The sequence below is a fragment of the Dunckerocampus dactyliophorus genome, chromosome 1 (assembly GCF_027744805.1).
Source record: "Dunckerocampus dactyliophorus isolate RoL2022-P2 chromosome 1, RoL_Ddac_1.1, whole genome shotgun sequence".
NCBI classification, from domain to species: Eukaryota; Metazoa; Chordata; class Actinopteri; order Syngnathiformes; family Syngnathidae; genus Dunckerocampus; species Dunckerocampus dactyliophorus.
The window spans coordinates 17,386,317-17,402,111 of record NC_072819.1 but is presented as its reverse complement, the minus strand read 5'-3'; the positions used below and the strand labels follow the sequence as shown (position 1 = coordinate 17,402,111).

The window sequence follows — 15,795 nt, the reverse complement described above, 5'->3', positions numbered from 1 at the left end:
AGTAAGGTAAGTGTAATACACGAGTTTCACACCAACAGCTGAGTATAGCAACATGCAGAAGTAGATTAAGCTGCTGGATGGTGACCACTCATGATACTGCCATCTTGTGGAGTTAATTAAAAATACATCGTGAGGTTGTCTACAGCCGCAGCTGTTCGTTCAACCGGATGTGTTCTTGCTCTGCCCCTTCAGCCAAAGTTTTGCTAGCTATCCCGGGATGCACTTTGGGTTAAAAAAAATCCCCTATTATTGTCGTTATAGCTCATTAAATGATGCTGTATTAAATCATGTCTTATTGTCCTCTCAGAACTACAGTAGTTAAACACGGTGGTGCAGTTTCAGTGTGGGCTCACCAGATGTCGCCAGACCCTTTGCAGCTTTTTCTTCTACAGTGACGGATCTTGTGATCTCAGGCAGGTATGCATGAAGTAAACTCAGTTACTAGAATTTTGTTGGTAAAAGATGTATAAATCTGTATTTTCATGCCATACAGACCCTCTTAGCCTGTAGACTTGAGCAATCTGGTTGGATGCTTAGTGTTTTGAGGCGGTGCCGTGGCCGCATCACTGATGTATCATAGCCTTTCTTGCCATGATCTCATTTCGTTGCAAGAAAGAACTGAAGCTGTACCTCCAATCAATATCCTCTGTTAATAACAAGAAAGCTATCAAGACTATAAATCTGTGCTCCCACTTCAATATCCTTAATTCAATTTAATTTTCATTACTCGTGTCCCCTGGTGTATCTTACTTTAATTACTATTATTATTATTATTATTATTTTTCTCTTGTTTTCTAAATTTATTTATTTATCTCTTTTTTGTTACTTTATTTCCTTAATTTCTATATGACTTATTGTATGTCGTTGTTATCCAACTGTTGTTTGTTAATGCTCATGGTTTGACACTGTTATTGTCAATTGTAAAGCATTAATAAAGTTGAATGAAAGGGAAAAAAAATTCGTTGCAACAAGAGGCCATATTCGAATAACTGAGTAGTGACTAAGAATACAATACAAACATATTATACTTTGTTTGCCGTATTTATTTACAGAATATTTTTCAGTGTTCATTTTAGACGTTAAATCTAAAATGCGGTCGTAATAAAGTCAGTTGAGGCATTTACGGAACCATATTAAAAAGTAAGAATATAGTCAATTATTAAGATTAACATCTTTGACATTTCCGAGACTCTCATCACCGCCGAAGTCCCATCTACTATTATTATTAGCGAAATAATTCATTTTTTGTGTTTCTTCTTGTGATAAATATTGAAACATTTAAGATATTGGCATTTAAAGATTTTCCATCACTCAGATGATTGCATTTTTGGTCGTTTTCAGCAGGTTTACTTATTGCCTCGTCCATAGGGTAGTGCATTTGAAGGTGGTACAAGGGTTAAACTGTACCCAATGGTTCCTGCTGCAGCACACTGCACTACAGTATAGTGGACTGTGGCTGTGTGGGCGTGCACAATGCAGTCCAAAGCCCTCCTACTATTGGTTTTGCAAGTGCGTGACACTTTGCCGTAAGCATAGGCTCCTTTTAGAGCTAGATTAGCCATATTCATAGGATTTGCCTGCTAACACGCCCCCTACCGCCCCTAAAATCCCTCCCATCTCTCTTCTAGCTTCAACCCCGCTATCTCCTTTTTAACCCCTGCAGCCGACCATTGCACACAAAGGCTCAGCCTTTTTTGTTTGTGTGTTAACTCTTACTAATCTGAAGGCAACATGGAGGACTACCACAAACCAGACCAGCAGACCGTGCAGGCGCTCAGGAACCTCGCCAACCGGCTCCGGATCCACTCCATCAAGGCGACCACTGCTGCGGGCAGCGGGTAAGAGGAGCACATTGACATGTCACAGTTCAAATAAAAGCACGCACAATCAACAATGAAAATATCGTCCAAATACACTTATTGTCGAATGTTATTCAGTTATAACCTTTATTTAATCAAATATGACAAAATGACGTGTAGAATAACAAACTGCAGCAGGTGCATAAAATCGCTTATTATAACGCCATCTGTTTGGCGATTATGTGACTTATAAATGTCGAAAAGGCTATATTCTGAAAACATGAATTGTACATTTTGACTTGCATTCTATACACAAGCAATAATTAAGTATACTAAAGAAATGTCATTTACCAGTTGGAGTAATTTCCAATGTTGGCTTCCGTATAATACGTTATGACCGTAAAAGAAGAAATGGTTGAACTGAACAACCAAGCTACACGAGTTCTAATTAAATGTAGCCTAAACAGTTTCGTATAATTAAATACCACGTGTTAAATCATGTTTTTCTGTGGCGACTCACAGCATTAAAACCCCGCCGTAGTATAATGACAGGTGAGTTTAAGTCATTTGAACGTACATTTTTCCATTGGGTTTTTAAGTTTGTCATTAAGGTCGTTGGCTTTTCATATTCGTCCAAGTTGTCTGCACTTATGGTTCCGAGAGCCAAGTAAAGTCAAATTTATTTGAATTAAACGCGGGATTATAAACCATACCGCAATCCGATGCATAATTCGCAATGGAGGTCCCCTATCCGCTGTCGTGTTATATAAGGACGAGGAGGAGGAGCAGAGTCCGGTTCGGTGCAGCCAGCGGTCCAATGCTCTCAGAGGTACTTGTCGTAGCAATAAACCCGAATGGAGCTCCTCGCACGCCTGTCGGGGTTGAATCCGCCCCTGTTCGCACGCCCCTCAGGATCGGGATTCAATATAAGGAAAAGTACATCCGGTCTGACGTTCAAAGTAAAAAAGAAAACGTTGCTGTATAGCCACTATTTAAGAGGGTTTGCCTTACCAAATGACTATCATGACAGGTTACAGGTTTCTAGACACAGATGGCGATGCTTTTTCTTTGTATGTGACGTCGAAAGTTACGCTCGGCCAAGTGGCTATTTGTATGTGTACTACTTCCGGTCCAATTATTTTATATAAATTAACTCAGCCTTGAGCTTTTGTTCCAATTTTAAGTTTTCAAGAAATTAATTGTGCAATGAAGAAAATAAATAATTACATTATTCGCTATGCGTGTCTTTTTCCACTGATGTCCGAACACTGAAAAATCAAAGGATGTTTGGGGCCACTTTGATATCTATATTTTTTTATTTTGTAAAAAGCCTTAAAAAAAATGTTTTTGATGTTAAAAGCTTATGTTTGTGCGTGTGTGCATTTATTTTTAAGACAAAGCTTTTATTAGTTGTTAGTGTCAACATTTCAGCTTTTTCTTTCTACGTTATGCGTTTATATGGATTTTTCACATTTTTTGCCGTTTTTTGAAATTATTTCATTTTATTTCGACAATGTGCCATGGGTCAATGCAAAAATAAATCAAAGACCGCAACTTTGAACACCCCTGAATTATACCAGAAATAAATGATAATAAGAATAATAAGAGAGACTATGAGCAAAAATAAGAGATATACAACAATTTGTCATTTGTATGTATGTTTGTATTTTTAGATTTTATTGTTGTGTTACCCAAGGTCAGAAGCTGATGTGCTTGTGTTGTACATTGAATTCATATTCATCAACATTTTGTCTTTTAAAAAAAAAAAAAGAAAGAAAGAATATGGCCACTTTTTATTGTTTAATCGCATTGTCCCTTTCAGGACCTTGATGGGGGAAGGCTGCAGTGAGGTATTGCTGGCGTGTCGTTTGCAAATGGAGAGAGCAATAGCACAGACAAGAAAAACCACAGAATGGCATATATGGCCGATACATAGACGTAATCAAGCGTGTGCATGCCCAACTGAGACAGTGTGTGCTTGACAGGGAGGCCTCACTCATTAACTCATGTGCTCTGGCATGAATTAACCCTATAAAGATGCACCTCTGATGTCACAAGTCTTCTTTGTTGTTTTACTTCCTGTGTATTGCTGCATACGTGTGCTTCATCTCTATTTGGACATGCCGTGGCTGTGATTTTAAGTATTACACTGGATCTATCGCATTTATCTAATTAGTTGTCTTTTGTTGTCCTTGTGCTTCAGTCACCCCACATCATGTTGCAGCGTGGCAGAGATCATGTCTGTGCTCTTCTTCCATACCATGAAGTACCGCCCTGAAGACCCACGCAACCCCAACAATGACCGCTTTGTCATTTCCAAGGTAGTCCTCTATGTCCAGATAGCCTATGTCGGAGGATGAATAAAGTACATTTACTGTACAGTATATGTTGATTACTGTCCACTGGTGACATATGCTTCTGTAAACACATCTTCAAATTCAGCTACTGTCATCTAGTGGAGTGGAAAAAAAACAGAGGTTGCCGACAGCCACAGCGGTTAATGCCAGTGTTATTTGCTAATGCTACTTAAAGACCGCTGCCGTTAGTTGCTGTTGTACACCACGGAACCAGCGACTATATGAGACTCTATTTAACTTGGAACATTTACAGTAACTAACTTTGCCCACGGTCACTTCAGGGTCACGCCGCCCCTGTGCTGTACGCTGTGTGGGCAGAGACGGGCTACCTGAAGGAGAACGAGCTACTCAACCTGCGCAAGGTCGACTCTATCCTAGAGGGACACCCAGTCCCGGTGAGGAACCTGTGGAAAGTTCTTCCCACAATAAACCTTATAAATTATAATCATTATGACTATGTTTGACATTCCTGTGTGGGGAAGTAAAATCCAAAAGGATTGTTTTGTGTCAACAGAAGCAGCAGTTTGTGGATGTGGCCACTGGTTCTTTGGGCCAGGGCCTGGGAGCTGCTTGCGGAATGGCCTACACTGGGAAGTACTTTGACGAGGCCAGGTAACACAAACCACATGGTCACATGACTACAGTATCTTCTCAATAAAACACTCCTGATCATAATTTTAAGGCCAGTTGAAAAGCTTACATTTTGTACTGTTGGATCTTAGGGAGGTCCTAAGTAGAGCTCCAAAATACAAAAAGAAGAAATGGGAGACAAAAAAAAACAAGTTCAGTATTTATTTATCTGAAATTGGCCATTTATCTGAAATTGGCTGAAAAACGGACTGAGTAATGAGTAGCTGCGCCATTCTTGTTGATCATCTCAAAAGTTGGTTTGGGCATGCTTGATGCCAGTGTTTCCAGAAGGCTTGTGGGAATGTTGCTGCAGGTGGTGAAGATGGCTTCATAGAGGACATCCACTGTCTGGAAATGAAGTCCATTTTTTTAAACTTGCTTTGCTATTAATCCCCAAATATTGTCAATTTGATTTAGATCAGGGGAACATAGAGGATGGTCCAAAAGAGTGACGTTATTCTTCTGGAAGAAGTACTTTGTCAGACAGGCATTGTGAACTACAGCATTGTCCTGTTGAAAAACCCAGTTATTACCACACAAACGAGGGCCTTCAGTCATGAGGGATGCCCCCTGCAACATCTCCACATAGCCATTCTGTCGTTGGACGCCCCTGCACAACCTGAAGCTCCATTGAAGAAAAAAGCACCCCAGATCACGATGGCGTCCCCTCCACTGTGCTGTGTAGAAAACATCTCAGGTGGGATCTCCTTGTCATGCCAGTAACGTTGGAAGCCATCTGGACCGTCAAGGTTACATGTTTTGTAGTTTAAAATGACTGTCTTACTGTCTGTGATGGCCCCTGCCATCTTCTATGGCGTGTTCTCCTGAGGGAGCAGCATCACAGCAGCTGACAGGAAGAGGCCGGACAAACTGATTAAAAAAAAAAAAAAAAAAAGGCCATCTCTGTCCTTGGATGTCCTCTGGAACAGGTGGAGGATGTGTTAAGAGGAGGATGAAAGCCAAGCTGTCCTCCATGATGGACAAAGACTCCCACCCCCTCCAACACACACTCACTGCACTAAGGAGCTCCATTAGTGACAGGATGATACATCGAAAGTGTGTGAAGGAGGGGTATCGTAGGTCTTTCCTTCCTGCAGTTGTCAGACTCTATAATAAAGACTGCTCCAAAAATCCTGTACAATAACCATGCAATTAACAATGCAATAACCCGAGTAATAACTGTGCAATAAACCTGTGACTTGGTCAACATGTATATAGGTGTATATACTGTAGTGTATACTATAACTTCTGAATTTTGGCTTTTAAAGGCTTTGGTCTTAAACTTTGGATCAGCTAATGAACAACCTATTTCACTTTAATGCTTGTTTGAAATAAATTGCTTTCTTGAATTTTTTTTTGTCTCAATCCCATTTCTTCTGTTTGCATTGCGAAGTTCTACTTAGAACCTACTTAAGATCCAACAGTGCAAAACGTAAATGCTTGCCATTTTTCAACTGGTTTTAAAATTTTGATCAGGACTGCATGTAAAGTACACTTAGATACTGTATACTGTACATTAGAGTTGTCACTGTGCAGCTGTTATAGCAGCACAGAGTTACTATCTACTGAAAATGAAACACAAGTCACTTGACCTCACTGTTTGAGTGGATGTTAGACATCTTGTACTCCTCCACCTTCCTTCCACTTGAGGATGCCCGAGAGGTGTTCAAGTGGGTTTAGGTCTGGAGGAGACATACTTGGCCACACCATCACTTTCACCTTCACCTTTAGCTTCCTCAGCTAGACACTTCACTTTGATGAACTGCAGCACATTTATCTTCTTACTCGTGTAGCTACATGTAGCTATTCAGACAATAAAGGCTGTGTGTTGACTCATTTTCAGTGTATAATCAATCTATACCGCCATACAAGCTGTACGCTGTACACTGACTACTCTAAAGCGGATCCATTTCTGTAGTATTGTCCCTTGAGATTATATACTGTTCTAAAAATGCTTGCCGAAATGTGAGGGTTGTACCCACTTTTGTCAGATACTGTAAGAAAAATGAAAAATGACCGCATCTTAAAGGTAATTTAGTGTTTTTTGTGGTGGTGTAACATCATGATGTGGGGAAATGCCATATTGTACTCTTCTCTGCCTGCTGTGAGCATACTCACTTGCTTCTGCTCTAATAACCACACATGCAAGAGCACTCCCTGCACGCCCCATCTCCCCATCGCTTCACTCCACAACACCTCCTCCCAAAAATGGCAACCCCCCCTCCACCTCCCTTTTGGTGTTTCTCCTGCATTACTGTTTGCTCTAGCGTGCATGTGTGCATGCATGCGTGCGCAAAGCCTTATAGGTTTTCCCCTTTGCGATGCTGCAGTGTGCAGCTGTCACGCTAATGCGATGCAACACAAAGGCTCCCAATGTCCCCGAAATATGGTAGGCTGCGACTGATGATATCGTATTGTAGTCGTTTAAAAATCCTGAGGAGGCAACACTGGCTTTTAATAAGAAGAATAGCCTTCGAAAGAGACGGCACTATGTTTGTATAAAGACACGGTTGGTACCATGGCGACTCAGCGTCACCTAGTTGCCCTTTTGAGAGCAAGGGACGGTATTTGGTAACTTGTGTCAAAATGGATGCCACACGCCTCATGATAAGGCTGTAGAACCATGTGATTTCTCCCAGCCAATCAGCAGAAAATGACATTCAAGCCATCCATCCATCTTCTATGCCGCTTAGCCTCACTAGACATTGAATCCACATTTTTGCCAATGTTTTGGCTTTCAAAGGCTGAGGTGTTAAACTTTTGATCAGCTGATGAACAGCCTATTTCACTTCAATGCTTGTTTAAAATAAATTGCTCACATTTCTTCTTTTTGCATTTTGAAGCTCTGCTTAATCTCCTTTAGATCCAACAGTGCAAAATATAAATTCTTGCAGTTTTTCAACTGGTCTTAAAATTTAAATCAGGAATGTATGTAGTAAAAATGATTTACAATGTAAAGCAGTTTGTAGATGTATTTGCGTATATTTCCTTATTTTAAGTTTTACAGTTATATTACTATATAAGTACAATGATTTGAATGTATTCCATCATGTTTTAGATTTCTGAATATTCCATTCCAGCCGCAGGAAACGTGTCTCAAAATCGGCCCAAAGCAAGGGTGTGGTTCATGAGAAAAATAAAACATCCGCATGAATGAATGCGTCAAATGCGGCAGAGCCGAGGCAGATGATGCCTCAATCATCTGCCGTAATGAATGTAGAAATGTGAGATTATTGAATGAAGCACACAAGGACAGCAGATTCATAGGTACACTACATGTATTTAAATTTATGTACATGTTTAATGTCGAAATGATATTTGAATAAAAGTGAATTGACAGGTGCTGGTGATCCAGTGCATTTTCCTTAATTTTAAAAATAATTTTGTATTATTTTATTCTTTAAATTAATTTTATTGTTGAATATCATTATTTAAATATTATTTTTTTCATAAAATATTTGATATTATATTTGTTATATTTTTGAAAAAAAATGTTTTAATTAAAACTATTTATTTTTTACGTTTTGAAAAATGTAACATGTTAGTTATTACAGCAATGCTATTTAGTCATTTGACTTCAATATCTTGTGTTGAGCATCACTCTACATTCCATCTGTTGTGAAAACCCAGTCAATTCTTCCTTATTGTTGCTTTAACCGTCCATATCTCTGTGAAATTCCACTCGGCCCGTCTCTTCTTTCTTTTGATTCCATTTTGTTGTTTCTTTGCGTGTGAAGCTGGAATGCGATGTGTCTCGGCCTGTCTTTCCATTTTAACGACAACGTGTCTATTTGACTTTGAAAGCGCCTTTGAAAGCTGTCAGGACTTATTAGGCGACGGTGGATAGCCAACAACGAGGACAAGGTTTTGGGTGGGGCGCTGGCGACGTGTGCCTTTGTGTTCCATCAGCTGTGTTCAGGAGGAAAAGGCTACTAGTAGAGACTCCTCAGCTCGCTCCTAAACGCTGCTGTTCGAGTGCAGACAAGGACTAGAAGAGATCAAATTTATTCTGTACTAGTTTCTGTTCAATATAAAAATCAAAAAATGTAAATGTCACGGACTGTTTGTCTTAAAGAGCCTCATCATCAGCCTTCTAGGGCATTTCATTCCCACAGTGCTGCTGTGTTTCTCATGTGGGACCAACCTCAAGATACGGCTTATCGGCAAATTTTCAAATTTCAATGAATTGAATCATGAATTAAACAAAAGCTTAATCCATTTCAGCATACAGTAATTTGCATAGCATTGCATTACTGATGTGACTATTACATTTTCGTTTTTGTGTTCATGTTTGGTTAACATCTAGATTTGATGCAAATTCAGCTGATTTTCCGACGTTTTCCAGGTCTCATGCACACAGCACACAACCAATGTTTGTATATAAAACAGTTTTATGAATGACCCGTCCATATCAAGTTAATTACCATTAATTCTCATTAAAATAATGTGTCCATCTTTCAATGTTTCCAAAATTGCTCCACTAATGGAAAGTTTCTGGAAATTGATCAAACAAAATTGTGCCCCTCTGCAACCGTACAGTCAAGGTTGATCACTATTTCATTGAATTATACATGATCATCATGAGATATATATACTAAACCTATATACTGATTGGGGCTGTCAATCGATTAAAATATTTCATTAAGATTAATTGCACTTTTTTCCATTGTTAACTTATAATGAATCACAATTAATCACAGATAGAAAGGTTTTATTAATAATAAGTAGGGATGTAAATCTCTTTGTGGTAAACGCTTCCATACGCATCTAGATACACGAGTTAACATACGATATTTAAAACAATATAAAAAAAAAGAACAATTCGATACAGTTGATTACATTTGTCGATGTAGACGTTAATATTACATTATAAAATGAAGAAGCCAATTGTATACAAGTGTCATTCCTACAGCGTTTTAAAATGTGTAAACAAGCATATCATAGCCCCAAGCGTGCTGGAAGGCAGGGGTCCCCAACCACCGGGGTGCAGGATCTTTCCCGGTGACCAGCTACCGCGATGCTAATGCTAGCGAGAGCTAATGGTATTTAGATCAATTGTCATTGACACAAGCCCCCAAATAGCTGTCCTCGGCTATATTGGGACACTCGTATGCCACGGTACCACTGTATAAATGAGAATTTAAAAAATACCCGCAGTGCACCAGCAACTTCTCTCTTCTTCCCAGTGGCGTACTTTGTGACAACTCTACTCGCAGCGACACAAATAACTTAGTCTTGTCGAGCCTGGCATCTGCCAGGGCTGTGATGCTAAATTTACCATCCAAAATACCCTTTTCTTTGCCCGTTTCTACTCAGTTTTTGTTCCCGCTTCTGGCTTCACATCAGCTGCCACGCCGATGCGTTTCCCCACAAAACGGTGTGGGCCGAGGGTCAAACAGGACGTGTGCACATTAATTGCGCGTCAAAAAAATTTGTGCCATTCAAGGAAACCTCCGTTAACGCGTTAACTTAATACTTACACGGTATATACTGTACTATTGGTACATTTTCTTTACAAAGTGACATCGCCAACTACTGGCCTGGCATGCATATTACAGCGTATTTGCAGACGATTTTTCCAAAACCTTTCACTAGCTTCCTTTAAAATTGTTCAATTGTGTGTGTGTGTGTGTGTGTTTGTTTGTGTAGCTACCGGGTGTTCTGCCTGCTGGGTGACGGCGAAATGTCTGAGGGTTCTGTGTGGGAAGCCATGGCCTTTGCCTCCTACTACCAGCTGGACAACCTGGTGGCCATTTTGGACATCAACCGACTGGGTCAGAGTGACCCGGCGCCCCTCCAGCACCACGTGGAGAAGTACCAACGACGCTGTGAGGCCTTCGGGTGAGCTTCTTTGCATAAAAACAGCAGAGCTCTTCTGTCATTTAGAGGATCTTTGTCTAGGGTTTTTGCAGTCGGTTCTTAAAAGCAGCAGAGCACTACTGTCACATATATGCTAGCGTGTACAGTAATGTCCAGTAATGATAGCTGGAGTATATGTTGAAGCTGTGATGCGTCTACAGGTGGCATGCCATCATCGTGGACGGCCACAGTGTTGAAGAGCTGTGTAAGGTCCTGAGTCAACCTCGCCATCAGCCGCTTGCCATTATTGCTAAGACCATTAAGGGCAAAGGCATCCAAGGTAACATTAGCACTTCCATACATACAGTATGTACAGTTTTGGGTGTATACATGAACATATTATTTACAAGTATTCATTCATACAGTGTTTTATTTCAATGTAATTATAAGAATAGGAACTATTCAATGTGCAAATCTGACATAAAGTAATCCAGGGACCTCTTGGTCCTAATCCTTAAGAATGTCTCCTGTATAAACAGCAATGGCCCATTGCACTAATTATTAAAGATGGGAATGTGTACGGTTGCGGGTTTTTTGGGGGTGGGAGCGTCGGCAGAAAGTCATGCGAAGTAGCTGTGATAACAAGTCAGTGTAGTGGCGAACAGGAGCATGTCTTTGTTTGGATAGCGTTGACTGTTGTTCTAAGTCTGGGGTTCGCATGATTCTAACCTATGACCTTTCATGCTTTTTTTTGTTGGCTTTGTTACGAGCATGAGCTACCAGTAGTTGGCAGTTATGTCGACGTGCACTGTGACATGCCGAGAGACGTTTCTAATAGTTTGCTTACTTTAGTTATTGTACATTCTCCAGTTAACACCTCTTTTTAGTTGACCGCAGTGTCTCCCATAGCTGCTGCTCCGTGCATCGTCTACAAAAGCAAATAACTGCTGGTGTCTCTCATTAGCACTAGGCCAGAAAACATTGGCATTAACACATGTGGCTGTAGGCAACCTCCGCTGTAGTTTGTTTTAACTGCCAAGATGGCAGTAGCTGCATTTGGAGTATCATGAGTGGGCAGCATCCAGCAGCTTTAACTACCTCTGCATGCACTTTAAAATGTCGGTTATGCTACTCAGCTGCTGGTGTGAAACTCGTGTTACACTTCCGTATTGTTGTTTACAATGAACTCATCGGTGCTATAATGCTGGCTGAGTAATTTGCTGCTTACTGCCATGACAACATTGGTTCTGTTGCTGCTGTTTTAATATGCTTGTATCTACATGACAGTCAAAATATTAGAAACAGCTTTCAGTGCACCTTTACACCAAACAAATAGTTAAAAGACTTAAAATGGCAAATATGGACGTCATGTGATGTTGTGTGCATTTACCAGCGGTCGAGGACAAGATGGGCTGGCACGGGAAGCCTCTTCCCAAAGACATGGCCGAGAGCGTGGTCAAGGAACTGCAGAGCCACATGGTCAGCTGCAACAAGCGCCTCTATCCATCACCGCCCAGCGAGGAAACCGCACCAGTCAGCCTGCGCAACATCCGCATGCCCAGCGCACCCAGCTACAAAGCCGGGGACAAGGTTGTAGAGCTGCTCTTACCAAATATGGTTCGGTTCCTAGCCCAGTAATATGTCAGCTCATGTGTTGTCTGTCTAATTACCAGATCGCCACACGGAAGGCGTACGGCATGGCTCTGGCTAAGCTGGGCCGCTACAACGAGCATGTGGTGGCGCTGGATGGAGACACCAAGAACTCCACATTCTCTGAGCTCTTTAAGAACGAACACCCCAATCGCTACGTGGAGTGCTACATCGCAGAGCAGAACATGGTATGTGCTGTATGACAGGACTTCAGAGATAACGTTATTAGGTTGTGTTAGTATTTTAAAAATTATAGAATTGATTATTTTTATATGTCAACTAATCACAGGTCGAACATCCTTCTTCTGGATTTTTTAAATTTGTGTTTTATGTTTTTTTACTTGTACATCATTTGAAATGTATTTGGTCTTGAAAGTGTGTGTGCAAAATACAACCCGGGGGCCATGTGCGGCCTGCAGCGCTTTGTTTTGGCTTGTGACATATTCTAAAAATAAAATATCAGAACATCCGAAAGGACGATTTGGACCACGATAAAAACGAAAAGTGGGGGGGAAAACACAGTTAAGACAAAAAGTATGATTTATTTAAATTGATCATTTTAATATTAAATTGAACTTTTTTCAAAAATTATTTTATAAAATCTTATATTTGTATATTTTTAAATAAAACATGTTTTAATACTACAAAAATAATAAACTGTAAAATAATTTAATGTAATTATATTTTATGAAATTAATGTTGAAATGTATTATTTGTGATGTATTGGAAAAAATATAGACTGTTTGAACAATATAGCCAATATGAATGTATTTGTTTTGTTACCATAAAACAAAGATTGGATTGTGTTGGCTTTAGTTGTTTTTTTTAATATATTTCAATTCTTAGCATATGTTGACCTATATTGGATTCATTTACATTTTCATTAAAAAAAATGAACACAAAGGTAAAGAATATCAAAATGGTCTCCCCTGCGTTCAGTACATAACACTGATTAATTCAAAACCTGAACAAGGACATCTTACAGTGTCCCTAAAGTTCACGTCCACACTGCACTCCACTGGAGGCAGCCAAAGTGTTTTTGTCACCATCCCTGCTTGCTGTTATTTGTCCTAGACGTCTACTGTCCACTCTAATAATAATTTATAATATTTATTGTTAATAATGATCCTGTCCTCTCTGGCAGGTGAGCGTGGCCATCGGATGTGCCGTGCGGGACCGCAACGTGGTATTCGCCAGCACCTTCGCCACCTTCTTCAGCCGCGCCTACGACCAGCTGCGCATGGCTGCCATCTCAGAGAGCAACATCAATCTGTGCGGCTCCCACTGCGGCGTCTCCATCGGTCAGCCAATCGCGGCCAAAACTTAGCCGGTCACTTTCTTCTTCTTAAAGTGCCGACGCACACATTAGCCTCCCTAACTTGATCCTCACATTTCTCTGTTAATGACCTGAGCACCTCTTCCTCCTCCTCCTGGTATCAGCAAACTCCCTCCCTGCGTCTCACCCATGTCTCTGTTTCTAAGTCACGGAGGTCACCCGATTTTTTTCACCACCTCCTTCCCTTTCACCTCTTCCTCCACCTCCTCAGGTATAATGCATGGCCAACGCCTGAATGCATGCTGGTATGCTAGCATGTTGATACATCATGTATAGAAATGTGTGTGTGTGTGTGTGTGTGTGTGTGTGTGTGTGTATAGGAGAGGACGGCCCTTCTCAGATGGGCCTGGAGGACATGGCCATGTTCAGAGCCATCCCAGGTGCCACCATCTTCTACCCGAGCGACGGTGTCTCCACTGAGAAGGCTGTGGAGCTCGCCGCTAACACCAAGGTAACAACATGATGTGGCAAAGAGAACTGGACTCGCTTGGAAAGTGTCCAGTTCTTGTGTTCTCACCAAGTAGTCCCATTTTAATAGAGACTGGGAACGTTCCAATGAATGCCTCTAGTGGATTAACCATCAAGTCTACCAAAACAAATGGCCGCTGGGGTCTTTAATTACCGTCGGGTCAAAAACAGTTGTGGCTGTAGGCGACCTCCTGATCTAGTTTATTAGCTCCACAAGGTGGCAGTAGCTGCATCTGAAGTATCATGAGTGGTCAGCATCTAGGAGCTTTATCTAGCGCTATTACAACATTGGTTCTGTTGCCGACAGGGGTGGACTGCGACAGAAATTTGTCCCTGGACTTTTTGATTGAGACTGGCCCCACCCCACCCCTCATTACGAGCCTCCTCTTGTTTAGAAAAAAAACTGTCTAGGGTTAGGAAGAACGTGCACCTTCTGCTATGATAGGGGGCAGGATGTATCATTACAACAGTGCTTCTCAAATAGTGGGGTGGGCCCTCCTGGGGGGGGTCGCTGTGAATAGTCGGGGGGCGTGAGAAGCAATATTAGTGCAGACCTGCCAACATGTATGAATTTCTCGTACTCGGCATGCAAGTTGACTCTTGAATACGCTTGTATGCTTCACTGCTCTCCATTTTGTTGCCTTTTGCTGGTTTCAGTTTCGAGTTCAGTCTGTGCAGTACAGATAAATAAATGGATATCAGTTTGTGAAAAATATTTCAAATATTTCTGGCCCCCAGAAAATAATCGAGAACCACTGCAATACACCAACAGAGACTGATAACAGAGAGGGTGAATTATGCAATTTCATTCTCTAATTGGTCCTTGGACTGACTTGACGCAGCATGCATGTGGCAGGGCATGCTCATATGGCCCCCTTGCACAAAATGAGCACCCCACCCCGTGAATCGTGGGGCCCTACACACAGCGGCGGCTAGGACTGTGCCAACTCGCCCACTCTTTTGTTGTTGTGTCTGCAGCGGCATGGTCCCGTGCTGGCTTGGGAGATTTTGTTATCGCACTTACGAAGGCAAGGCGCGGCAAACAATAAATGGTCATCAATCGGCCCATTATTGACTGAGCCACCTCGAAAACTTCCACTACTCCCAATCAAGGACACTCGACAATGACAAATCTGGTCTTTTGGACCATCTATGAGAGCAGTTCATGACAAGGACATGTTTAAAATGCAATGTTTCTAGATTCTGCTCACCCTCATGGCAGCCATATCCGCGCAGGGCATACTACGGAAGTGGATTCTGATTCGGCGGTCCTGTTTAAGTCTAGTGTTCTTGCTCATGATGGCCGGTCCACCCCTGGTTGCTACTGTGTTGTGCAATATACTTGTTCATAAATGACCATGTGGTCAATGAGAGCCACATTTTCCAAATCATTAATAAAATTAAGTTTAATTTTGGAAATAAATTATCCAGTTATCGCCTGATTCCTCTTTGCGGTAAGTAAAGAGCTCAACTATAATTAGGGCATTTAGGGTACTTCAGGAACTTAGCTACACTTTAAATGCACCATTAGTGAGAATATTCATAGATCTGTGCTGTTGTTCCAGGGTGTGTGTTTCATCCGAACAAGCCGCCCAGAGAACAACATCATCTACAACTGCAATGAGGACTTCCATGTTGGACAGGCTAAGGTTGGTAGCAGCTTAGTCCTTCATCGCCAGTTTTTAGAAGTATTTGTATTCCAAAGTTAACACACATTTTATATTCATTAAAGACTCTAACTTGCCTTAAATGATTC

General features: G+C 41.2%; 1 protein-coding gene across 1 annotated transcript in view; it reads left to right on the top strand.

Moving 5' to 3' along the window:
• Positions 1-1,518: 1,518 nt before the first annotated feature.
• Positions 1,519-15,795, top strand: part of LOC129184998 (transketolase-like) — a 22,071-nt gene continuing 7,794 nt past the window's right edge. Inside the window, exons 1-11 of the mRNA XM_054781616.1 lie at positions 1,519-1,838; positions 4,003-4,120; positions 4,438-4,551; positions 4,671-4,768; positions 10,436-10,627; positions 10,807-10,925; positions 11,979-12,175; positions 12,259-12,423; positions 13,380-13,536; positions 13,892-14,022; positions 15,605-15,688. Coding sequence (XP_054637591.1) covers positions 1,732-1,838; positions 4,003-4,120; positions 4,438-4,551; positions 4,671-4,768; positions 10,436-10,627; positions 10,807-10,925; positions 11,979-12,175; positions 12,259-12,423; positions 13,380-13,536; positions 13,892-14,022; positions 15,605-15,688 — 1,482 coding nt within the window. The 5' untranslated portion in view covers positions 1,519-1,731. The remainder of the gene's footprint in view (positions 1,839-4,002; positions 4,121-4,437; positions 4,552-4,670; positions 4,769-10,435; positions 10,628-10,806; positions 10,926-11,978; positions 12,176-12,258; positions 12,424-13,379; positions 13,537-13,891; positions 14,023-15,604; positions 15,689-15,795) is intronic.